Source organism: Corvus cornix, chromosome 28 (genome assembly GCF_000738735.6).
Source record: "Corvus cornix cornix isolate S_Up_H32 chromosome 28, ASM73873v5, whole genome shotgun sequence".
Taxonomy (NCBI): Eukaryota; Metazoa; Chordata; class Aves; order Passeriformes; family Corvidae; genus Corvus; species Corvus cornix.
In genome coordinates this window covers 4,833,488-4,859,244 of record NC_046356.1, presented here as the reverse complement: position 1 = coordinate 4,859,244, position 25,757 = coordinate 4,833,488, and the positions used below count along the sequence as shown (strand labels likewise).

At 52.6% G+C, this 25,757-nt stretch overlaps 1 protein-coding gene across 19 annotated transcripts in view; it reads left to right on the top strand.

Annotated features, from left to right (window-relative positions):
* Positions 1-25,757, top strand: part of PTPRS (protein tyrosine phosphatase receptor type S) — a 148,677-nt gene that overhangs the window by 46,390 nt on the left and 76,530 nt on the right. For 18 of the 19 annotated variants that reach the window (XM_019293498.3, XM_039566156.1, XM_019293499.3 and 15 more), the window contains one exon: positions 9,464-9,631. In XM_019293498.3, the coding sequence (XP_019149043.1) occupies positions 9,544-9,631 (88 nt within the window). In that variant the 5' untranslated portion in view covers positions 9,464-9,543. Of the gene's footprint in view, positions 1-9,459; positions 9,632-25,757 lie in introns of those variants that run through there. The other variant, XM_039566157.1, reaches the window with a different exon arrangement.

Sequence of the window (25,757 nt, the reverse complement as noted above, 5' to 3'; positions counted from 1 at the left end):
GGCCAGGCACAGCCCGTTGCATGGGGATGGTCCTCACCTGCCGAGGAACTGTTACTGCGTGTTTAATTCATGGCCCGCAGAAACAGCGCCGGGAGCGCTCAGCCAGCGCCTACTCAGAAAAATCTCCCTGCCTGATCCTTCTGATGATTGACTGCTACAAAGACACCGAGATGATCTCAGCAGCTTGTCAGAAAAAGCCCTTATGTTGGTTTAAGGTAACATGTGAAATGATGTGCCGAGCAGGTGGAGACTTTTTGAATGCTGGGTAATGGGAAGGTTCTCCCATGGTGCTCTCACACGCTCCTTTCCTACAGCCTGCTCCAGCAGGGATGTTACCAATCTCCAAATGCTTACAAAGGTTTTAAGCCACCTCTGATGTGTGCCTGGTGTGTCTGGGCTGTGCATGGGCTGCTGTATCCCACCCAATGGAAGCAGCCAGCTCTGGGCTGGGATGTCTGGACCGGCCTCTACAGCTGCTCAGAGCACAGAGGGAGGAATACCAGATTCAATAGAAGCAAACTACCTGGGTGAGATCAGGCTGTCAGGTAGGAGCTGGAGTGCTGTGAGGCTGGTGTTACTCCCAGTTTCTGCCTGTTTGGCAGCCTCTTAATTTTGCATCTTGTATGGAAGATGGAAATGGCAGCAGAGCCCTGCCTGGCTGAGCTGCTCAGCTGGGAAGCGCCGCTGGCTTGTGCCACCTGGGGGTTGCTGCACGTTGGTGTGGTTTGTGGGCTTCAGTCAATGCATGAAGGTAATTTCTGGAGGCACCCACTGCAGCTGGGGCTCTCTGCAAGGATGTGACAAGAGCCAGAGGCTTCCCTAGATAGACGGCCCAGAATTAAATCAGAGGGAAAGCAAGCACGGAGCATGGATGTGGCTTCCTGACCCCACTGCTGACCTTGAGCAGTGCAGCCTAAGCCTCTGACCAGTCTGTTCTGGTGTCTACTGGTCTGCAGGGCTCTACCAGCCCAAGCAGTGACCCAGCATCCTCCCAGCTTAGCTCTTAAATTCAGATGAGATCACGACAGCAAGTGATGGATTTTTTCTTTCTCTCCTCCTTTCTTAATCTCCCCTGGCTGGTGGGTCTGAGACACAGGATTCCTGCCAGAGCAGGGGAAGGGATTTGCTCATCTTGCGTCTTGCAAGCTCAAAACCAAATCCTCTTTATGGAGTTTAACCCCCTGTGTTGGCTGGCAGGGCTGGAACGCCTGGCAAATGGGGAGGGGATGAATGCTGAAGGAGAAGGGAGAGTGAGCTCGAGAGGGGAGGCCCAGGAATGACATCTCAGTACCGAAGAGGTGCGCTCTGAGTGGGGCTTGATGGCAGCACTCCTGATCCTGGGGTGGAAAGAAGGCAGCTGGAGGCATCGCTGGGCCTGTGGCCATGGGAGCCACATTGCCCCGTGTGCTCCAGAGCAGGTGGCTGTGAAACCCAGGGAAGACAGCTCTTTCCTAATAAACTTGATTAGCTTTCCTTGCTGGTCACTAATCAGCAAGATGCAAGCAGTGGTGATGAAGCCAGCTCTGCGCTAGGGACAAAGAAAGACAAGCCTCTTTATCCTTCTTACTGCGGCTCAGCAGCCCGTCCTCGCCTGCAGAAGGATTTGCTGGGGTGGTTGTGTGGCTGCCACTCACCCTCCTGGCTCCTCTGTCCCTTCCTCACTGGAGCACAGTTCTGCCCCTTCCATGGGTGTGAGGAAAGCAAACAGCTCATCAGCTGCACTGTTGCCACAATGATTTTCATTCACCATCAAATAGCAATTAGGAGAAACTTTGTGTGTTTGCTTCACTACTTTTATTTCCTGTCACTTGTGATGAGGAGAGTGCCCTGCCTGGGGACTGCAGCAGTCCCATGGCATCTCCTAGCCTGGTGCCCAGGGATGTGCAGACAAGAGTGGCCATGAGGTCTACAGGCTGTAAAAAGGAAATTTATTTCTTTTCTTTTTCATTTCTCAAGGCCCTAGGCTTGCCTGTCTGTGGGCTAGGGGTGTTCCTGGGCTGGAATTCATGAGAAAGGAGGGACAGTCCCTCTGCATCTCAGCCATGGGGGACCCTAAAGATGATAAGCAGGGGGTTAAGTTTTCCTCTGTCTTCATGTAAATCCAGACCCACTTTGTCATCCTCCATGGAAGCCTCTCTGGGTTCAGTGGGCTGGGAGGGAGCAGGGTCCTTGCCTATGACTGGTTAAAGTCTTCCAGTCTGCTGTGTTTAGAGAGAGTTCTGTATTTTGGTTTTTGTGTGAGGTGTGTGCCTGCGTGCAGTTTGGGGGGTTTTTTGGGTTATTTCACTCATAACTCATATTGTTGGGGACTGTTTCTCCCTGGGGATAAAAATGAGCTGTGCAAAATCTGGGTGAAGCTGGGGCTGGGAGTGCTCCTGTCCCTGGGGCGGTGCTCTGGTGGGAGCAGCAGGAGGGTCCCTGCCCGGGTGCCCCTGCCCAGGTGCCCTGAGGCTCCCGGGCTCGGCTCCGTGAGGAGCCGGGCGCTGATGGAGATAACAAAAGGAGACGATGGGTCGGCGATCGCGGTAATGAGAAGGTTGTTCTTGCGCGAGGGCTGGTGACATCCTACACCCATCCGGCACTCGCAGCCGGAGCTGATGAAGCACCCTCATGTTCCTAATTAACTTTCTGGAATGTTTTTTCTTCCTTTCGATTTTTCATCTCTTTTTTTTCCTTCTGCTTGGGCTGCAGGCTGGTGGAAGATGCTCTGCTCGGGCACCAGCCACAGGGGAGCAGGTTGCCACACTCAGCCGTGCTCCTCCCCGGAGCGAGGGATCTCCGTGGGGCAGGGACTGGCCTCCAGTGCTCCTGGCCTGGCTGCTGGGGCTGGGAACCCACTGCTTGTCCTCAGGGGACAGTTTACACAAAACTTTTTGTTAAGAACCACCTATTTTGTGAGAGACCAGTTTAGGTTGCCCTCAGAGGGCAGCAGAAGACTTTAGGAGCTGGAGGAAGGCCAGGCAGGTTTCTATCAGCAGGTGAGCTCCTGTTGGTGAGGAGTAGCAGTGTCAGCCCTAGGAATGGGCTTTGGCCCCTGTTTCCACAGGGGTTTGGGGTGAAGGAGGGGCTGGCATTGCCTCGTGCTGAACACAAAGGGAGTCGCTGTGCAGACCTGGCAGAGCGGTTTGGAGGGTGGAGAAGGTCACAAGATGCAGCAGCATCCAAATTTCTGCGTGAGGGGAGCAGAAAGCCAAAGCTGGAGGGATTAGCCTGGTCAGAGGGACTGATGCCATCTGGATGGGCTCTTCCCAGTACAGGTCATCTTCGTGCCATGCTGAGAGTCAGGAAAGCACCGGTTCCTCATTGTTCAGTGGTGTTCTCATATGTTCCTAGGTGGACACACACAGATGTGAGGCCAGGCAGTCTTTCCTCCCCAGGAATGTGGAGTTGATCTGAACCTCCGCTTGATCTCAGACAAAGGCTTTTCCTTAGCTTGGACTCCAGACATGAGAAAGGCTGTTGCACTTTGCTGGTGTGGGCAGCAGAAGCAGCTGGCTGATTGGGCTCTTTGTTGAGTTTTTGTCTTTTTTGTCGTTTTTTCCCTCTGCTGTGTGCAGTAACCCAGCATTACCCATCAGCCCAGGTCCCAGACTTGGGGTGCAGGCGCTTTGGGAGGGAGACACTGGTGATTTTAGCATTATTTTCTGTCAGAAGATGGTGTTGGCTCCCCTGGCTGAGCTGAGGATGCTGCAGGATGTGGCTGACGGACGGTTATTTACCCGGCGCTGTCGGCGTCCGCGTGGTGAGCGCAGAGCCGGGATGCAGTCTGTGCCCCAAGGAGCTCCCAGTCTGTCAGGCAGCTAAGCTGGGGCTAATGATGAATGACTTCTTAAATAAATAAATAAAGCTCAGAGGCAGGGAAAAAGAAACGTGAAGTATTACCCTGAACCACAAGGCAATTTAGTTGACGGTTCCTGATGCCGTCGGGCGCTCGGTGGAGATTGCAATGGTTTGTTGGGAAATGCTGAAGGATGGGGTGTGTTTGTGTGGGAGCGAGGGGAAGGGGATGGGAAGTGTGGTCCTGGGTCAGATCCTTCCCTCTGTGCACCCTGGAGGAGAGCCCAGCCCTGCAGAGGAGAAGCCACATCTTCTGCGCTGTGCTGGCCCAGGAGGATGCTCCTGGGATCTCTGGTTGTTCTGGTGCTGCCTCCGTCTCGACTTTTTGCAGGGGGGTCCTTTGGGTCCTCCCTGGGCTGTGGCCACAGCCCCCCAGAGTGTGGATGGGCTCCCTCAGGAGGGTGCAGCCAGGCCAGGGGAGCTGTGCTTCCTCCTCCTCCTCCTCCTCAGCTGATCCCCGCGGGCTGCGGCGCTGCCCCTCTGCCCTGTCCGTGCTGCGCTGCACCTGCGGAGCGCTCCGAGATGCATCACTGCCTGTCACAGCTGTCACTGCGGGGCACGTGGCGGGGGGAAATTAATTCCTCCTGACGATCCAAAGCCAACCCAGAGCTCTCCAGTCTCACTTCTCCTCCAGTGACCACAGCTTAACCCTCGCTGTGCCGTCGCACCCCCAGGCAGGGAGCAGCATCTCTTGGAACACCCACATGGCCATGCCCCAAAATGGCCCTTGTGCCTGTTGCTTGGGGATGATGCTGGGCACTTCACACACATGGAGGGACCAGAAATGCCACAGGGGGAAAAAAAGAGAGAGAAAGAGAGCGTGTGTGTGTGTGTGTGTGTGTGTGTGTGCATGCAAACACAGTGAGCTGTCTTAGTGTGCAGTTTCCTCTGGTTTTCCACATTGTAAAAAGGGATAATACTGTCATATTAAAGCACTTGGAGATCAGGGGATGAAAAGCAGCGAATAGGACTGAGACAGTCCTGATCAAAGCTCTTTTTTTTTCTCCATCTGTGTTTGTTTCCCCATGGAAGATAATACTCTGCCTCTTTTCTTGTAAGTATTTTTTTAAGGTCTAAGTAACTCCGTGATAGATAAACAGCCTGCTTCACTCTGAAGGATCTCTGCTGCCTGCTCTAATTGTGTTTGCCAAACCCCTGGCCTGCCTTCAGGAGTGGCTTGGGGAGCTGCATTCGAGGCTGGAGGAGAAACTGTGTCCAGCAGCTTTAGGGTGGAAGGGACTGACTTGGAAATGCTCCATCCCATCCTTTTTTTTGGGCAGGATCAGGCATCTTTTGAGATCAGTCCTTCCTGCACAGCCCATGGTGCTTGGCACCTAAAGCAACCTGAGTGTGGCTGCCCCATCCCTGGAAGTGTTCCAGGCCAGGCTGGGTGGGGCCCTGCGTACCCTGTTCCAGTGAGTGGCATCCCTGCCTATGGCAAGGGGGGTGGAACGAGGTGATCTCTGAGGTCCTTTCCAACCCAAACCATCCTGTGATTCCATGGCGTGGGCTGTGCCAGGCTCCAGAGCCAGCACTGCACGTTGGCATCTCCTTGTTCCCCAGCACCCACGGGGAAGGACCAGGGTGGCCTCCCGGGCCACTCCTTGTCCCAGCCCTCGTGAGGCTGGGTTTGCCAAGGACAGGGTGTTGGATAGGAGCAAGCCGAACTGTGGGGTAGTGAATTCAAATTTCATCTCTGCCCTCCCCAGGGGAGGTGACAAATGAGCTGGTGGTTGTGCTAAAAGCTTTCCTTTCTCTCTTTAAAGAGGTTCCTGGGAGGAAATGAAGTGACCCACTGACCTCTGTTAATACACAGCACAAACTAAGCTGGTGCTGCTGGAAGGAAGAGCCCTCAGTGCAGCCCTCTGCCTGCAAGGTGTTTGCTTCCATTGATGTGTCTAATGGGAGCAATTCTCCCACAGCAGTTGCTGAAAATGAAGATATTTAATCATCTCCTAGATCCAAGTGGAACTTTTTGCAGAGAATTTCTTTAAAATCACCCTTCTCCTTTTCACAGGCAGGTGAAACAGAAAAGAAGCCCAAGTGCTTTTTTTTTTTTTTTTTTTTTTCCAAGTTGTCATTTTGTAATGAATCTGAAATGGATGCATGATTCCTCCCTCCTGGATTTTTTTCAAATGCGGAGCAAATGTTTCAATTACCAGCTCCGTGGGGGCTAAGAACAAGTAACATATGGCAAAACGTTGTGCAGAGAGGTTGTGGACTGCCCATCCCTGGAAGTGTCCAAGGCCATGCTGGATGGGGCTCTAACTGGCTCTAGTGGAAGGTGTCCCTGTCATTGGCAGGTTGGAACAAGGTGAGCTTTAAGGTCCCTCCTGTGGTCCTGTGAAAATCCCTGCACAGTTCTGACCCGTCCCGGTGTCAGTAGCTGCAGACACTGGTTTTTAGCAGCATTGCCCTGCTTAAGCAGTGAGGACCAAGGCAGCCAAGCCCCTCCTTCTATATCCCCTCAGATACCCAAAGTAGCTTAAGGGAGTTAGGTGTCCAGCACCCTCTGAAATGGGAGTTGCTGGGGGGAAAATCTTCAAAAGCATCTTAGCGGCTTAGGCTAAGTCCCTTTGACTCCCAGGGGAACTTAAGCTCTTAAGAAATGTAGGTGCTTTGGAGCATTTCACCCCCTGTGCCTCGCTCCACTGGATCCCTGCAGGTCCCTGGCTCGGTTCTGGCTGCAGGAGCTGCACTGGGAAGCTGCTTCTTGCATACACTTCTCAGTTTTATTATTTTTAATAATGCTCTCCCAGACCCCGTGCTCGGTGCTTACAAGCTGCACACATGGCCTTGCTTAGAGCTGGAGATTAGGCAGCACACAAGAATGAATGTCTTACAGGAGCTCTTTTACTGTAAGAACTAATCTTATTCCTGAAATGTGACCGTATCTAGCACAAATCTGACCCCACTGGGGGCCATGGCGTCACTTAATTGCATTCTTTAGCAAGGATTGAGGTCTGTTAGGTGGCTTGCTTGTGTTGCAGGAGATCCTGTGCCAGGGAATTTAGTGAGGGTTTGCAGGTCCGTGGAGCAGCACAGGAAAAGTGCCATTATGTTGGCTTGGCTGGTGCCAGGGGCTTGGCTGGGTGCTCAGGGACAGGCAGGGGTGAGCAAAGCTGCTCCAGAGAGCACAGACAAGGTAAGCTGTGCCCTGAGGAGGGGAGAGGATGGGTGACAGAGCCCTTGGGATGTGAGCTTTCATCAGAACAATTCCCACTGGGTTTCAGCCTCGTTGTGTGGCAGCTGGGTTCCAGCAGGGCGTGTTCTGCACTGGAGGCAGGAGTCGTGCAGGGGATGGGTCTGTTCCCTATTGCCAGGGCCCTGCCAAGGAGCAGAGCAAACCCTGTCCTGGCCTGTCCTCCATATCCACGGGGGAACCAGGTGGGTGCACATCCTGCTGTCCTGAAAATCCCGTATCCGGGGGGGAGACAGCCAGGGATGTACCTGCTCTGAAGGATGAGTTGCTGGATTGGAGCTGACATGTCCTAATATCTCTGCCAGCACTTTCTGTCTCCGTCAAGGGCTCGGGAAGCACATTAGCACCGGAGCGGAAGTGTCACCCTCTGGCATCTCCTTCTCTAATCTTGGAGCTGTTGCTGCATCCCCGGTACCAGATCTTCTCCATCGGAGCCCATTATATGGCATGAAAAGCCGTGCTGGCTCTGGGAGAGCGGAGCTGCCAGGCTCCTCTCTCTGGAGGAGGCGGAACATTTCCCTGACGTTCAGTCCCCTGCGTTCAGCTCCATCCTGGGGGGACTTTGGGGACGTGCTGCAGGGAGCAGCCAGGCTCTTGCATGCTCTCAGCTGCGGAAGATCATTGGTGCCACGTTTGGGGAGCACATGAGGCTCACGGAGATGTTTGGTGGCATTTTTGGCACTGGCGGGGGTGGATATACTGCTCTGATAAAGAAAAATAAGAGTTTCTGAAATGGTGGCTGAGCCAGCATGATTTGTTTGATTTTATTTTAATATAGACACCTAAAATAGTTGGGTGGATTCCTGCTCTCTCCAACCCCAGCCTTGCTGGTGGGAACGGGGAGCTACGTGACTGAAGGAGGAAGAAGGGAGAGCCAGGGAGCTGCAACGCAGCTCCATTTGTTGTGCTGGCATCGATGCCACATCCCCAGTTTAATTAACAGTTCCCATCACAGCTATTCACGATGTTCCCTGCTCGCCCCTGACAGCAACAAAAGAAACCCCAACGCGTTGTTGTGCGCCCTGGAACCCTGCGAACCCCGCGTTAGGGCTGGCTGGAGCCTCTCTGTGTTGCTCTAAGTGTGTCTAGAGCAAACATTTGAAGAGATTCCCAGTGACAGGATTCAGATTTTTTTCTCTTTTTTGTACCAATATTTGTGCTCATTTTCCATGAGCCGGCACTGAAGCACAGACGATCTGGGCTAGCACAGAGCACACAGCAGAGGCTTTGTAATCCTCAAAGTGCAAGTCCAAAGCTTCTCTCTGAAAAGTTGTTCTTTAGGGCTGAGTACATATGGGGACTTCTTGTTTATCCTGGCTTTTCTTTTAATTCTGCACAGTTCAGCCTTGGAGAGTTAATGGGACAGAAAAAGATTAAAATGCCCCTTCACACTGCCTGTCCCGACGGTCTCCCACCCCGATGTGTGTCAGAAAGCTTAAACAGCCTCGCTATCCCCTTAGTCCTTTCAAAGCCTTTGATCATTGTACACTATCTCCTACCTGGCTTTCCTCCAAAAGGTGATAAACCCCAGGTTTGATTTCTAATTGGAGTAACGATAGCGGGAAGGAATCTGTCAGATCTGAGAGCATCCTTCCACAGCTCTGGCCCATTATCGCGGTGCTCAGTGTCTGGCTGATGGGAAACCTCTGAGCTGCCGACCCTATGAGGAGGTTGTGGCTGCAGCTTTCACTCTATTTTCAGCCCTTCTGGGGCAAATCTCACCTCTGTGACTGAGGGAAGCGTTTACCAGTATTGACACACAGGACTGGAGTGGTGGCTAAGAATACAGCTCCCTTAATGCCATTCCAGCTTTGCACAGGGATCAGGATAAAGCTGTAAGCAGGGAGCTCCGTTTGGAGCCAGGAGTTGTCTCCATGGAAATGTGCTGGCAGGGTGAGGGGCGCAGGCGGGTGCTGAGCGCAGTCTCCCCTGCCACAGCCCTGCTGATGTGCTGGTTCTGTCCTGCTGCCACGTTCTGCCACGTCCAGGGCAGAACTGGTCAGGAGAAAATCTCTCCCACCTCCTGTAGAGGCTGCGTTTGCTTGATCCATCAGGATCAGCTGTGGCACCCCCTGCTCCAGGGATTCTCCCTTCCAGTTTTGTGCAGCTCAGTAACACAGTTCCCCTGTGGGATGCAAGTGGGGAAACTGAGGCACCGAGTGGGGGTAGAGGCTCTTGGATGTGCAGAGTGCTGCTGCAATCCCAGCCTTGGAAAAGCTGGATCCCCCCATGGAGCTGGGCTCCTCCATGGAGCTGATCCCCCCGTGGAGCTGGTCCATGCCCACGGAGCCGGGTGGGTGCTCGGTGGCACCCTGGGGAAGGTGCCCCGGGGTCCCTGCAGGGGCCGTGCGCTGCAGTGGCCGCTCGGGCTCTGCTCGGCCGCTGCCCGCCCGCCCCTCAGAGCTGTCCCTTTGTGCTCCGCAGGTGCTGACAAGGCTGGGGAGACGCTGCAGTTCCCGCTGAGCCGGAGCCTTCCCGGCTGGGGCCGAAGGCCTTTGCAGAGGATGAGGATCCTTCCCAGCCCTGGGATGTCTTCGCTGGTCTCCCTCGTGAACCTCCTCTCCGTGCTGCTGATGGACTGCGTTGCTGAAAGTGAGTGACTCTGCTGTCCCCCTGCTCCTTTTTTCACCCTCCTCCTTTTCATCGTTGAAGAAGTGAAGCTCAGTACCTGATCGAGTGTTACATTTTCCAACATCCTTAACTTTCCAGCAGTGCCTCCTATTGTTCCCAGCCCCGCCTCGGAGGGACACAGGGTGGCTGGGTCCTCACAGCCTGCTTTGAGCTTCGGGTTGCCCCCAAGGCTGCCAAAGAGCTGGAGAGAAGGGAGGGAGCTGCCTGACAGCTCTTGCCAGAGCCCTCCTCCCCCTTGTCCTGGCCCCATCTCCACCCAGCTTGCCCATATTGTCCTCTCCTGCTTCTGCCTTTCAGCATCTGTCAGACACTGGTGACCGTTGTCATGTTACTTTCTGGGGCTGGATTCCAAACAGCCTTTCAAGAAAGAGTATTATGTTTCTCCTTCCCCTGAGTGAACCAGTTCCAGTTCAACACAGTTTTTATCTTTGCTGCCTTTCAATTCCTGCTTTAAAAAATGAAAAGGGGAAGGGGAAAAAAAAAGTGAAAATCTTCAGCGACTTGAATGTAATGTTCCTTCGACATGAAGGCTGATCGCTTGGGATCAGTGGGGAATAGACTTTTCCAAGCTGATTGAATTATGACTTTTTTTTCCTCCCCAGCAAAGCTGCTTGAAGCTGGTGAGAGGGCTGCTCTGGTCAGCGTAGCCCTTGACAGCTTTTAACGTAATCGCTTCGTTATCGGGGTTTATTACGATGACGCGGTTGCCAGGGATTGAATGGACCCACGACCTTTTGTTGCTGGGAGATGTTTTTGGAGCGGTGCTTTCCGTCCTCTCTGCAGCAGGCAAGGGGGGATGTATTTGCCCTTGCCTCTCTCCTGAGTTTTGCTGGGTTCACGCTTAATCCCTCTTTGCAGAGAGAAACACTCATGTGCAGAAAGATAATGTTTTCGTCTATTCTTTTTTGTTTCAAAGCCTGGGAAGTGAGCTGGGCTCCGGGAGGTTCACTGTGGGGTGAGGTGTTGGCTGTGGGTCAGTCTGCACCTCAGATGGCACCACTGGTCCATAAAGGCATTCCCACAGCTTCAGCCTGAGCTGTCTTGAGTGGCAGCAGCCGTGCAGAGTCTGGCAGCAGGGAACTGCCACGAGCCTTTTGCCCGAGGATTTATCCAGGGTCCTACTGTGGCGTTGGAGCCGATGCTCTTGCAGGGTCTTTATGAGCACCCAGAGTCAATGGGTGCTGCTTTGTGGCTTTGTTGGCTAGTGAAGATGGGCACAGGGAATCTCCATTCCTGGATCTTTGTGCAGTGGAGTCAGGAGTGGGGATACAGTGGAAATCTGCAGTCAGGGCTCCAGGGTCTTGTTCTTGTCCCTGGTTTGCTGTAACACACCTGGCAAAATCACTCAGTTTACAAAGCAAGCTGCAGCTCTGCAGGCAGGGATGGAGAGTTCAGGTGTTCTGCAGCTCTACAGCCTCTCTGTATAAGCAGAGCCCTGATTCATCCCTGGTGATACCTGAGTGCCTGTGAAAGCTGGGCTCCATTTGAATTCTGAGTGTACAGCAAGGCCTGTGTGCTCAGGGCTGGGAGTGGGCACTGCAGAATCAAGGCTTCTCCAAATCATGGCTGTGTGACCTCGGTTCTCTTGTGGTTTTCATTTTCCTGGGAAGGAGCACATGTCTTGTCTGTGCATCATCTTTGGGGTGAGGTTTGCTCAGAGGTTGCAGCAGAGCTGGGAGATCCCACATGGGGGAAGTGTGCCCTCAGGGAGGGTTGGTGCCAGTCAGATACAGAATGCACCAGTGCTGTGGCCTGAGCCCGGCTGGAATCTGTCACTGCTCTGCAGACATCTTGCTGCTTGCAGCTGAGTTTCTCTCTCCTGTAGTTCTGCAGTGTCCTTGGATCCTGAACTATGAGGGTTTGTGGTTTTTTTCCTCTGGCTGCTCACAGATGTCCGTGCAGGAACTTTGCAGGTTGCTGAGGTGGGGCTGCTCTTACCTGCTTGCTGTGCAGATGTTGGGCCAGGTGTTGTCTCTCCTCCTGACCTGTGGAGCATGCCAGCACCTCCCTGCTCTGTGCCCTTGGGGATGCTCCCTGGTACCAGCTGTCTGAGTTGCTCTGGAGCTGTTGCTCCCTGCCTGGTGAGGATGAGTGGGCAGTAAGTTGGCAGCTCCTGGCTTTGGAGGACTCCTGAGTCCTGGAGAGACCCCAATTTCAGCCAGTAGCACCCGAGCTGGTCCGTGCTGCTCCCCACTGAGCCTTGCAAACAGCAAGCAGCTTTGTCTGTCACAGCTGCAGAGCCTGTGTGAGGAGCTGCCACTCTGTTCTGACAACGTCCTCTCCCATCAGATGGCCCTGGGCTCTGTCACATTCGCGTAATCCCTTGGCCAGCGTCCATTTGGCCGGCGCTTGCCACGGCGGTGACCCCATTTCCTGCCCTAATTCACAGCAGCCCCCCGGGCACACGGTAGTGGTGCCCCTCCTGCCATGGGAAGCCCACGTTGGAGAGGGAAACCCTGGGATCCTGGCTTTTGGAGGGCATCACCCTCCCAGCTTCGCAGGGGAGTAGATCCCAGTGCAGCAGAGCCTGGGCTGAGCTGGGACTTGCCTCCTCTCCCAGAGCAGCTCTGGAGGAGCTGTGGCCTCTGCAATCAAAGGACCATTAAAATACTTCCCTTGTTTCTGAGGCTAATTGATCTCAGTCAGTGATTTAAATCCTTCTGTGGCAGGAGCATTCTATTTAAAGGAAACTGCCATTTAAATTAAAAACCCAAAGCACCACACTACTTTCTGCCTGCTGTTCCTCCTTGGGAAGGTGGAGAGGACAATAATTGAAAGGTGTTACACAGACACGTTCTGTCTCTTTTTCTTTGGTTGCATATGGACACTTTCTTTGTTTCTTCTATATGGTCAAAGGCAGCCATGGAACTGGAAATTACTGATTCCATGATTATTAAATGGAGAGTACTACATTTTTGTTAAGGATTCTGCTGTTTGTGTGAGTACCATGACTTGGCATCACTGCAGGGAGTGAGGGGAGGCCTCCCCAGGAGCTGCACAGCCAAATGTGGCCCTTGGAGCTGAGAGGAAACCAGGCAGCAGAGACAGATGAGGCCTGGAGACAAGTCCGGGGAGAGGAATAGTTCCCAAATTGCTGATGGACCTGGGCACAGCACCAAGCCTCGCTGTTTCCTCTTCATGCACCCAGCCCGAGCCATAAAACCTCTGTGGCGAGCACCCTAAAACATCTCACTTTGCGCGTGCACAGAGCCTCTGTCGCTGGGCAGGAGCTGTTCCTGCCCGTGCTGTGCAGGGCACAGCTGCTTTCGGCCCCAGGGCAGTGGCCAGGTCCCCCTGCCCTCCTCTGCCACCCAACAGGTGCTCCGAGTGCTCCTCAGTTGCAGATAAAAGCCATTTACTGTATGGAAATGTGGCCATTTTTCTGACTGGAATCAGCATGCTTGCTGTTTTCAAGTGGATTTTTCTCATTGATTAAACCTTTGTGTTTTACAGTAGCATTTACTAATTGGCACTTTGCATACACAGAAGGCTGGTGCGTGGCTCTCTCCACCCCAGCAAAGATTTAAGAGCAGGGAACATTACTTATTACTTACGTTTCCTTCCTTTTATAAATCATGGTATAGAACCCTTACTAGCACACTCTGAAGTATTACCATAAATAATTAAATCTAAATTGCAATTGACAAAATAAAAGAATAAAGCCCCTTTTATGATGCATTACCCTGGCTTTCTTCCCTTTTAATTGCCCTTGCTCCTTCATTAATTTGCAGAACGCAGTAATTCATGGGAGGTGCATGTGAGGGGGGGCTCTCGTGCTCCGTGAGCATCCCTGGTGCCAGCAGAGACAGCAGCCAGGTTTGCACCATGTGGGACTCACGGAGATGATGGAAAACATGTGATGGGATGGGAGTGGAGCTCCTCTAGGTCCACATTCAGGCTGTGTTTCGGGGAGCTGGTGCCTTGGGAAAACATGTGTGGCATGGAAGGTGTTTGCTCTGTGCTGCCAGAGGCAGGAGCTGGTGGTTGGCGGCACAGCTTGGATCACCGAGATCCAGATCCCAGCCACTTACAGGTGTATCTGCCACCTCTCCTGAATGGTCCCTCCCATCCTCTCATCCCTACAGGACAGCCCAGCTGCACAGCTCGCAGCTTTTAGCTCTGGAGGTCCAGGCTTTGATCTGCTGTTAGCTTAGACAGCGGTTGTCAGATAAGATGGGAGTAAAAATCAAGGAGGCTGCATCGTAGGACTTGATAGGCACGTTAAGTCGACATCAGTGGGAAGGAAATCTCTCCACAGTGGGGGAAAGCTGCTCCAGTTTTAAGTGTTTGAGATGGATCCGGGACAAGGCAGCAGCACTGCCCCAAGAGAGGGAAGATGTTGAAGTGTGGTGAGGCTGAGTTGTCCCAGAGTTTGGGTCACAGACCCTAATTGTTGGTGGACCCCCAAAGTGACAGGGAACCTGCAGGGCTGAGGAGACAGGGAGGTGCTGCAGAAAGGCTTTTCCCCCTTGGTGGGTGGGCTGGAGGAGGAGCAGAATTCATGAATTGAAGGTGGGAGCACAGAGGAGGTTCTGTGGTCAGTTGGAGGGTGGTGTTTTCACTTGGAGTTGCACATTGTCCCTGCCATTGGGGGAGTCTGAAAGAGGAGGAGGCAGCAGCTGAATCCTGAAAAGGCAGAGATCCCTGCTCCCCTGTCCACATCCACCCTCTGCTCCTGTTCCTCATGCACCAGTTGCCCTTGCAGCCAGGAGCTGCCTGCATGTCCTTGCTCCTGCTCTGCCTTTCCCTTCGCTGCCTTCTCCGTCTGCCAGCTGCGATCCAGCCTGCGCTTGCTGAGCCTCTGGACTGGTTGTTGTCTCACTCAAGGACACTGAATTAAGCTTCTATGTCACCTTGGTTTAGGTGGGGCTGCCAAATAGTGGTCTTAGAGGGGCTGCCAAATAGTGAACCTAGGGGTTGCCAGAAAGAGATCTGTGAGAGTCAACGGGGCTGCCAAACAGGGATCCTAACTGGATCGAGTGATGTATCTCTTGTCTTTTTCTTTTTCTTTTTTTTTTTTTTAAAGATAACTCAAATTGGAAAGTTTGCGTCTTCTGTAGGACCTGGAGAGGAAATAAATCATCTGTTGAAAGAGCTTCCTCAGGGGCAGAGGGGGCTGTCACTTCCCAGGTCTCAGCTGTGCACCACACTGCGAATGCTCATTAGATTAATCTCTGCTGAGGAGCACCTGGGGACAGCAGCAGCCACAGTGTTTGGGACCCAGCCATGGGTGTCTCCTGGTGAAGGATCTTTTCCCAACCAGAGGTTCTTTCTGCTCAGCTTCATTAGATGGTTAAGTTAGGGGAAAAGAGCATCTGTTTGTTGTGTAAACAAGTGGCTTGTGTGAAAATGTCACCTGCAGAGGATTGGGATGGAGGAAATGTCTATCTTCACCATACCTGGATGCCAAAACTGGGGCTGTTCCTCTGTGTCAGGCTTTGCCAGGAAGCCAAGACTTCTTTCTTTATGACTTTTCTCCTTGGCTGTCCTTTTCACACCAGCAGTTCTTGCACTTGCTGCCAGGAAGGATGGGATCTTTCTGGTGTCTCTCCCAGGCCCTGGGTCGCATTGGCTTTTCTTCTGTCTGGCAGGGTCTCTGTGCTTGTGTCTTTCCAAGACCAACTCAGTACAAATCTCCTGGGTCACTAAAGGGAATCTGTGAGGGTATTCCCACCCTTTTTGTGGTCTGGCAAGCCCAATATTATTCTTAGAAGGCAAGCAGAGTGTTTTTCAAGGACACCCGACCAGAGGAATGTCGTTCCTCCATGCGTGGGATGGAATCTGGGCTCGAGTTGCCCTGTGAGACACAATCTCCCAAGAACAGTTTTATTTACTCTGTGCCACTCTTCCCCTCCAGTCAAGGATGTTCTCTTGCAACATAATTGGTCCCAGTTCCCACCTTAGAAAGCTGTGATGTTCTGTGCACTGCGGCTGCCTTTAATTTTTGGGGGTTGTTAAGTTCATGAAAATAGTCACGTTTTACACCATCTGCTGTGCGCAAGGAGGTAACCAGGGTATGGGCTGCGGGCCAGGGAGTCGGGCGCATCTTCACTCTGTGACTGCACCTTCCCAACCCTCCTTTTGCTTGGTGAGGTTTGCTTTTTTGAGCAAGGGCTTCTCTGGCCGTGCTGTTGTCCGGTGTAATCGGCCCCAGTGTTGGTTTGGTTGCACCACTCCGAGTTCTCCTCCTGCAAGCCCTGAACAGCCGTGTGGGGTTTGGCAGGGGAGCTGCCTGCCCCGTCCAAGGGACAGCCGAGAGCTGCGGGATGCGGCAGCGATCGCGGCTCACCCAGGCCTGCGGAGCGCCAGGAGAGAGCAGTACAAATATATTTTGGATGTCTGCTGCTTTGACTTTGAAAGGGGATACTGGGATGAATGATTTAAAGCGTTGACAGGAGGGACTCTGGGCTGACCTGTTTTCACAGAGCCGCTGCGTGGAGAACCCTGAGCGTGTCCCATCCTGGTGGTTGCAGACGTGAAACGTTCCATGCAAGCCTGGTGGAAACCAGCGCTGCTCGTTTCATCTGCAATGCACGGAGTCATTTCTGTTTCCTTTTGAGGCCGAGAGGAAAAGCAAAGCTTTAAAGAAGAAAAAAAATAAATAGAAGGAGCTGCAACTGGTTTAGCATTCTACAAAGTTTCTCCGAGTCCTCCAAATCTTTAATTGACTCAGGAGCATAAAATTGAGAAGGGGAGAGAGTGAGAGAGCATGCGAGTGGCGCGAGTGATTTGAATAATTTATTGTCCTTTGAAGTTGCAAGAGAAATTTCAGCTGCCTTGGGGAGTAATTTCTCCCCATTCTGGAAGGGTTTCTCCTTATTTTAAACTCATTCAGAGGATGATAGTTTTGCATTTTCTGCATAATTAATGAGCATAGCTCCCCCCACTCTCACACAACCTCTAAAGAGTGGTGGGGTGATGAAACTTGGTGGTTTTTTTAATTAATAAAGTCAAATTAATTTGACTGTGTCCTCATCCTCCCTCACCTCCGTTGGAATCCATGGATTTATTCATAAATTAGTCTGAGCATGCTGCTAGGAGTGCCGACACTTAGAATTCTTTAGCCTGGACTTTGATTTGTTTGGGTTAATTTCTGAAAAGATGGTGTAGGGTTTTTTTCAGTTCAGTTCTTAAAGATCACCTTGAGACTGGCTCCAGTGATCTCCCAGGGAGCCAAGAAGATCCTCCAGCTCTCGTTTCCCTTTGTCTGTGTGGGGAGGATCTGCTTGATTTTGAGGGGGTTTATGTGGTTTTTCCTGTATGAGTGCTATGATACACCCCTTTTCTTCCAAGATCTGCTAATTGTGATTAATTCCAGTAGCTGTCACTTGAGGCAATGAAAGGGAGAGGGATCTTCTTCCTGGTGCCTGGAAGAGCTGAAGGACAGCCTCCTGGTAAGAAGCCATCCCTTGACAGGTGTCAAACATGAACAGGAACGTGTCCTACTCCAAAAAAACTCACCTTCCTCAATTACTGTCTTTGATAGAAGAATTTAAGGCGTCACTGATGCTTTTCCATGTTTCCATTTCTCATTCACATCTTGCACTGTTTTTCTGGCTCACTGAGTCTCTAGTTGTCCCAAAGCTGAATTCATCACATTCCCACTGCTGTCAGTTCTCAGCACTGTTGTTGAATTTTTTTTTTTTTATAATTCTTTTGTGTTGATGTTCCCACTACAAATCTGAATGATGAGTAGTGTGGCTCAAAGACAGAAATTGTAATGACTCGTGTGGTAGGAGTCAAAGTTCATCACTGTTAGAGGTTGTGCTCATCCATTAGTCATGGCTTTATTGGGTCTTGGTTTCTCATTTTCAGGATCTCCCGTCTCGGGCTCCCTCAACATCCCAGTTTCAATAAGCAGTGCAGGCTCATAATACACTGTTTAGACCCAGGTGTTTCAAGCTTGTATATCCAGAATCTCCTTTTGTTCCATGGAAAATGTGGGCTGAAGTCTCCTACCAGAGGCTGGATAGGAATGGTGTAATGATCTTGTAAAAACACCCCAAATTCTGTGCTCTAGGAGCTGCACCTTACCCTGTTCCTGTAGACCAGGAGCCTCCTTCTCTTGCCTGAAGGAGAGAAACAGTAAGTGGAAGTAATGCAGCTTTTATTTACAGAGTGAGAGAGCAGAGGTTTATCAGACATGTTTTATTTGCCTGGTGTGCCTTTCATCCCCAGAAGATCCCTGCGTGCCCGTGTGAGCTGGCAGGTCTGCCCTGGGGTCCCCCATCTCGTGGTGCTGTGCTTGCAGCACTGCAGCCCCTCCCGAGCTGGTGATGCAGGGCAGGGCTTCCCTGTGTGTTTGCAGCGTGCCCAGCCCTGTGTGCTGTCACTGGCCCAGGGAGTGCAGCTGATCTCCCTGGTCACATCCCTGGGCTCTGCGCTTCCTCGGGAGGACCACGAACTGCAGGGGCTTGTAGCAGTTTGTTCTCCCCCTTGCTGCTGACTCTGCTGTCACTTTGCGGTGGCGCAGGACCACGGCTGGGCTGGATTAAGATGGCATTGCCCCCTGGGAGCTGGATCTGGGCTCGTTAAGCTTTTGCTTCTTGCAGGCTTCTCTCGTAGGAAATGGTTTTCCATGTTCTGGTATCCCCTGTGGACTCTGGTTCTTTAGTGACTCAAACAGAGCAGTGGAAGTTGAGCAAAGAGCCAAATCCTTTTTAGCTGGGTCTTTTCTAGGTAGGTGGTGAATCAGGCTGCTCCAGGATGCCAATATCCGATGACATGGCTGGAGTAGAAGCTGTCTTAGCGATATGGCAAGGGAAGGAAGACCTCCCTGCCTCAAGCTTCTGCTTGCAAACAACCTGGGATTGCTGTCATTGATGGACAAGGGACGCTCATTAAGTTGCCAGGACAGCTCCTTGGGTCTCTGGCTCTGCTCTGGGTTGTTATGCCTTGTTATGGGACTTGTGGACAGATGTGGAATGAGACGCTGTTACAGCTGATGGGAAGCACTCCTGTACCCCCAGGGTCCTGGCTGGCCACGTTGTTGTGCTCCCGTGCTCGCTGCAGCTTCCTGGCTGATCCCCGGGCTGCCATCCTCCATTACAGCAGCGCTCGTCTCCTGCAGCTCCTGCTGCTCACAAACAGCAGCGTTTTCCTTGGAGTGCCAGAAGGTGAAGGAGAATCCTGGCCAGAGGTCCACCTGCATTCCCACCAAGTTGCTCCTTGGCCCTTGGGTTGGTCAGTGCCAGGAGGGGGTGGAAGCAGAGAGCAGCAGTTGGGGCACCTGCCGTGCTCACCATCGGGATGGGTGAAGGAAGGGAGGTGGGGAAGCTGAGGCGTGGGAGGAGGATCTTTGTGGAATGGCCACACATCTCCCAGTCCTGTCCCATCGAGCATTTGCACCCCGTGTATCACCACACGTGCCCTGTGCCCTTGCATAAATCACAGCTGGAGGAATGTTTTCCTGGGCTGTATCAAGGTGCCAGTCACTGGAGCTGGGACTCATCCTCTTTGCCATGGAGGGAGGTGGATCCTTTCCATGCCTAGGGATGTGCAAGGTAGCCTGGAGGAGTCCTGTCGAAACGGGATGACTTCATCCCAGCTGCTGCTCCCATGTGATAAGGAACGGCCCCATCCCTGACAAGCAGCAGTTTAAATAGACCAGAAGGAAGGATTATGCTTCCCCTCCAGCAGGCAGGATAACGTGGTTTTCCTCACCTTGGATGTCAGAACTAGGAACAGATTTTTGGTAGCCTCAGTCTCCTCCTGCCTCAGTGCTGCAGGCTCGTACCTCCCCTCCGCAGGGTCTGGATCCCGGTGCACTGCAAATAGGAGCTTGAAGGCTGTATGGATGTGCCAGATCCCCAAATTGCCATCCTCGTGGTGAGAACAGCTTGGCATGTGCTGGCTAGGAAAGGTCTGCTGCCTCATCCCGGCCAAGGGGAGAGGGGGAGCTGGCACAGGTGTTGGGGTTGTTGGACATCCAGTGTAGTAAAGGTGATTTAATGAGTTCTTCATCTTCCTCACCCATTTTCTGCATGTGTTAACTCCCATGCTGGTGCCACCCTTCAGTGCTGTCCTTCCTCCTCCAGGGCCTTGCAGGAAAGGAGAGGGGGTAGTCCTCCAAGTGCCATTCCCCACGTCCGCAGGGGAACAGACTGCATCCTGTGGTAGCCCAGCTTTTCTGAGTCAGGTCAGGGCTTTGGTGGCTCAGCAGCAGGGGAATAGCCAGGTGGAAGTATTTCACTTCTAAAAAAAACATCCTCGATATTTTTTTACCCTCCTTTGCCCAACCTTGCCAGTCCCGTCTCCCTGAAGGGAGCCAAGAGCTGCTGACAGTAAGAGGAAGTCTCCGTCTGAAGCCTATAATTATCCTGTCTGCCTTCCCAGAAAAGGCCAGTTGGGGAGCGAGCGTGCTCCTGTTCCCCGGACCAGCCCTGCCTTCTCCTGCCTCCCCAATTACTGCTTAATGGACTTTTTATGATGATAAGATGACTGGGTTGGGGAGAAGTTATTGATGGGGAAATGGAGTATAATTCACTCCCTGTTTGCTTGTTCTGTCAGAAAATCCTCATTTTAATTTTATTTGTGAGGCACTGAGAAACAGCCCTCAGAAAGAAAGAGTGCAAAATCTGTCAGTAAAACCCTGGATTTCACGGGGTCCAGAGTCTCTGCAGGACCTCTCCAAGGGGTGTCCTCACTCCTGTGGAGTGTCTGCATAGAGACTCCTCGCCAGTCCTTCTCCCAGTTTGCAGCTTTCTCACTTGTCCTGAAGAAAAATATAAATTCTGAAGCTATCTTCCTTGCTCTACCCCTCTCTCCAGCTCCCCCACTCCCTAATGCCACTGCTTTGGAATACGGACCCATTCCAAACAGTGCATCCTTGCTCCCCACTCTCCATCTGTCTCAAATTTGGCTGCTCTCTCCTGTTTTCATCTGCTCTGTGGTTTGTCTCCTCCATCTAATCTTCACTTCCTTGCTCTGGCTCTGAACACCTCCCTCGTCTCCAGCTTGCTCCAGTTCTCTTGCACAGAATCATGGAATATCCTGACTTGGAAGGGGCCCACAAGGATCATCAAAGTCCAACTCCTGGCCCGGCACACGTCAGCCCCAAGAATCCCTGTGCCATTTTCCCTGCTGATCTCTTCTCATTCCCACTGATTCTCCTATCCTTTCTACCTTCTGCTCCCCATTTCATCTCCCTGTTCCATGGGGTGACGCAGCTGCTCCTCTGGCTGTCCCTGTCCCTCACTGCTCCACTCTCCCATCCCATCCCATCCCATCCCATCCCATCCCATCCCATCCCCATCCTCCCACACAGGGCATGGATCTCCACGTGCAGGCAGACCACAGCAGCACCTCTGTGTAAAACTGCTTCCTAAAGCAGCAGAAAAACTCTGGGAGCGTGGCTGGACCCCAACCCCACGTTCCTGGAGAGGAGCTGAAAGCACAACTGCCCAGGGCTGTGGCTGGTGAGTACCTTGGGCTCATTCTCTGACTGGGAGCCCATCAGCAGCTGTGGAAAAGGGAGATGGAGTTTCACTAGACCAGCAGAAAGCTCCAGCCCAGAAACCAAAGGGAAGAGGGAGGAGGAAGAGAAGAAGGTGTTTAATCCTGTGCATGGCAGTGGGAAGGCCGTCGGATTCCTTCCAGGTTGCTCTGGAAATTAGCAGGAGGTGAGAAGTAACAGGGAGAGACGTCTCATTCCAGCTGACATGACTCGGTTATTGGGAAATTCCAAAAGCTTTTGTCTAGCTTTCCATTTTCATCTTCTTCCCCCAAGAAGCACATGTTGGGGAAGGTCTCTGGGTTCTCTCTTGTGATGTTTTTGTGGTTATTTTGTTTGCGTCTCAGCCTTCCGAGGCTGCAGCTGTGTTCGGTGCCACCCGGGGTGCTGAGTGTCGAGCAGGTCTGTTCCCAGACCATCCCCTGCTCCAAACTGCGTGTGGTGTCTAGACCAAGACAGACAGGCAGGTGTGAGAGATGAGGGCTGTCACCTCCCTGCTACGTGTGGCAGCCGGAGGTGCGGGAAGGGCGAACGCCCAAGGTCAGCCGAGTTTGCACCAGAGCCAGAGATCTGAATCCCAATTATGGGAATGATCTGGAGCCTGGAAGAGCACACTGGGGTGTGCATCTAAAAGCAAAATAACATTGCCCATGAGTGACTTCATGGTCTCATCTTTTACCTTTGTTCTCAAAGGTGGAGGTGCACGTGTGTGTGTGTCTGCACAGAAAGGTGAATTTCTTTCTGCTGAATGTTTTTGAGCGAGGATAAAGGTTGTCACTGCCTCTCCTGTAGCATGGGCACGCTCCCAGTGGGCAGCTCTGTGGGGGAATGTCGGGCTCGGCACCACGGGGCCGTTTGTTGAAGGTCGAACGGGAATGACGAGCACAAGGACGGCTGTGCTTGTGTGTAGGGAAACTCATAAAGCGGCCAAGTGGCAGGAAAATGGCCTTCCTGCTGTGCCCTAGCTGCAGCTTCAGCTTCTGTGGCACTCTGGGGGACAGTGGAGAGCCTGCTTCTTCTGGAGGGGGGATAATGAGGGTTAGTCACCGGCGAGGGAGGAGCTGGAGCTTTGTGTGGGTTGGCGGGACGGGCGCGTGGGCTTCCACAGAGCTGCCAGCAGGCACCGGGAGCTCTGAAAATGGGAAAAAACCTTCCAAAATACGTGTTTTGTGGCTGCCTTTCTTTTGTCTCCGTGGATTGCTGCTGCTGTGGGAGAGGGGCCCTTTCAGGCAGGCTCCTGCTGCTCTGCGCTGGGGCCAGATGGAAGAACAAGTGGGTTTCTCTTTATTTGCTGCCCATTGTTGAGGTTCTTTCCTGGGGGTGGCAGGAGCAGGGGGCAGAAGGTGAGGGGGGTGTGAAGCACAGAGGTGAATTTTGTCATCTGCAGTCAGCAGCAGGTCCCTGCTGTGGGGCTGGAGGTGAGGGGAGACAGCTGGAATGGGGGTCAGGAGGATGCAGAGGCACCTCTGCAGCCCCCTCAGGGAGAGCCTGAGGACAGAGGGATAGCATCACACACACCGGGGCAAATACACAGTGATGTGGTCAGGGACCATCCTCCAGCCTTTTCCTTGACGCCTGTGGGGCCAGGCTGTGGACAGTGAGTGGAAGGGGACATGTCCCCATCCGTGTGGGAGCAGCTTTCCTGCTTGGACCACCCCAAAGCTGGCAGGTGGAGCCCCGGAGGGAGCAGCAGTTTTGGGGTGCTGAGGAGAAAGCTGCTCCTGCCCTGTGCTGTGTCAGGGAGGCCCAATTCCTCCCCAGCCTCCCGTTCCCTCCGTGACCCACCCACGGTGCCACAGGAGAGCGGTCGGCTCCATCCGGGCTTGGGAGAGCAGACAGGGAAGCGGTGCACGTCCATAACTGGCTTTTTCTTCTTCTCCCCCTGCTCCCGTCAGCTGTCAGCTCAGATATGTGAAGCTCATTTGTTCTCCTGCGTCTCTCCCACCCCTCAAACCACCTCTGGGTTCTCCATCCCTCTCTCTGTCTTTGGCTTTTGATGTTACAGACAGGCATATGGTGGCCAGCCTGTCTCCCTCACTGCTCGTCCATCAGTGCCTATTCACCATGGCAGCCCTTCCCGAGGGACATTTGGGTTTAAAGGCTGAGATGTCCCCTCCTTTTCCCCACTCCTACATCTCTCCAGCTTTCCTGCTGCAAAGCCTTCTCAGCCTGTTGTGTCATCTGTGTATCGTTAGCAGGGAGATGTTGGGTGGTTTTTACATGGCTGTGTTCGAAGAACTTTTCCTGCTTTGGTGTCACGTGGAAGAGGGAAGGAGGAGAGGGGAGAGGAGGCAGCAGCATCTTCATCTTTGGTGAGGAACTGCCTGGGTGTGCAGCCCTCACCCGTGGGCTGGGGGATGAGTAGGAGACCCCCAGCACCCTTCTCACCTGGCAGCCTCGCCCCAAAGTCTGCGTTAGAATCCCAAAATCCCAGCAGCGTCGTGTCCCTTCAGAGCATAGTTCCCAGGCCTGTGACTTGGGAAGGGAATCCCTGGGGAGCTGATCCGTGTGTGGGGACGGGAGGGCGAGCGCGGGGCCCCAGGGCAGGAGCGGTCAGGGCTGGCCGGGCACGGCTGGGGGCTGGACAGGAGTGTGCCGGTGGAGCTGCGGGGTGCAGGGGGAGTCTGCCTCTCTTCTCTGCAGTCCGTGGCAGCTCTCCAGCCTGGTGCTTGTTGCTTTTGGGAAGTGCGTGGGCGGTGGGCAGGAGTGAAGCTTCGGTTTGACTTGATGGCTTTCCATTAAGCTGTAGAGCAGGATCACAGGTACACAGCAGCCCTCCGGTCTTTTCAACCTTCCCTCTGGAGACCCAGACCCTGCAGGAAGCCTCTTGTAGTAGGAAAATTCTTTTAAGCTCCAGATTTTTCCATTCCTATTTTGATACTGCACAAAAAATAGGTTTTTCTGCTTTGCAAGCGGAGGAAGGGGGAAAAATTATCTCCATGACCACTGGACTGATGGAACTCAGACTCAGCCTTTCCAAACCTGACTTGTTCTCAGCTATCCATGAGGGAAGGTTGGTGAACTGATATAAAATCCCCTGAACTGTCAGTATGTTGTCTGGAAAATGTGTTTCTCTGATTTTTATTTATTGATTGATTTAAAGCCATGGTCCTGCAATCTTAGCAAACGAGGGGAAACACCTCGGGCCCTCTGAGTGGGCTGATAGTGCTTCACAAGGCACCTTGTCCCTGCCTTTGGAGGCTTCCAGAGCCGTTTGCAGAGCTGCAGGCTGAGCTCTAAGTGTGTGTTTCCCTTCAAGCTGGACCTGGCACGGCAGAGCTGTGGCGGTCCCACGCAGCACGGAGGGGTTGGCTCCAGCTTTGGATCATCAGCACCTTGGATCACCAGCACCACGCCTGTGGTGGCACTGGCTCTCCCCTCCCCAGAGGGGAGAGGGTTGCTCAGTGCTCGGCGTGGGCTGGTGACAAGTGCTGCAGTGACTGGGGGTGCAGAGGTGGAGAGCACGAGGGGGGAGGAATCAAATCTGCAGCTCAGAGGCTTGGGCAATTTTCAAATCAACAATTTAGCTCTGATTTTCACCCATTTTCCAAGTGAGTAGTAAAACCTAATAGGTTGGGTGGTAGGGATTTTTGTTTGGCTCCCTTTTGTGTGAGTCCCTCGTAGGCAGCTGGGAGCTGCAGGGAGCTCAGGAAAAGCCCCGTGCACAGACAGCTCAGCTTCCCCATTGCCCCACACTGAGGCAGCACCGGACCCCAAAAGGGGATGCTGATGATGACTCCACATTCACTGTTTTTTGGAGCACCATCCCTTTCTTCAGGACAGAAATAGAACCTTGTTTTTCTCCTTGGCTGAGCTCTCATCATGCAGCCTGCACCCATTTAAATGTATACGTGACATTAAGGTTTATTAGGGGCTTTTATTTTAGGAAATGAACTTGCATCAATAAAGTGTTCTTAAAAGCCCTGGATGTTTTTAGCTGTACCTTCAGAATTGACTTCTGCAAACTCTTCAGATATCGAGCGGAGGTGAAGGGAGGAAGGAAGTCAGGGCAGAGTGAGCATTTATATTTTAGCCTGGAGCAAAGTTTGGGTTTTACCTTTCTCAGATGGAAGACAGATCCCCCGGTGCCAGTTCCTCCAGTGGGACTTGCTTGATAACCTTTAGCTGTAACATTGCAAAGAAGACTCTGACCTCTAAATATAGATTTGGATATTTATAAATGCGGTGCTTTGTACACACAGCATTCGGTGGGACATAAACAGCTCCAGCAAATTGTATTTACCTCCAGCATGGAAACAAATGCTTGATTGTATCACATGAGCTTGCTCAGTGCCTTTTATTTATATACTGCTGGCCACACCAGGCAGGGAAGGGGAGAAGGCTTCCTTTTGTCTTTCGACCCCTAAAAGACCCTGGAGACTTCTCCCCAGCTACCATTTGCCCTCCTGTCGAGCCCTGTGGGAGTCTGTTTGCATCTTATTTTATAGACTCTTGAGTATGAACAGATAAATACACACATTTCAGAGTCACGTGCTCTGCTTTTCTCAAGAAAACAGACGGCAACTTTATGATCTGAGTGATTTTATTTGAACACAGCTGTGGACTCGTGATTTAAATATTTCAATAAATTTTAAACTAACTAGATGAGAGGAAACTGTGCAAGGAAAACAGGTT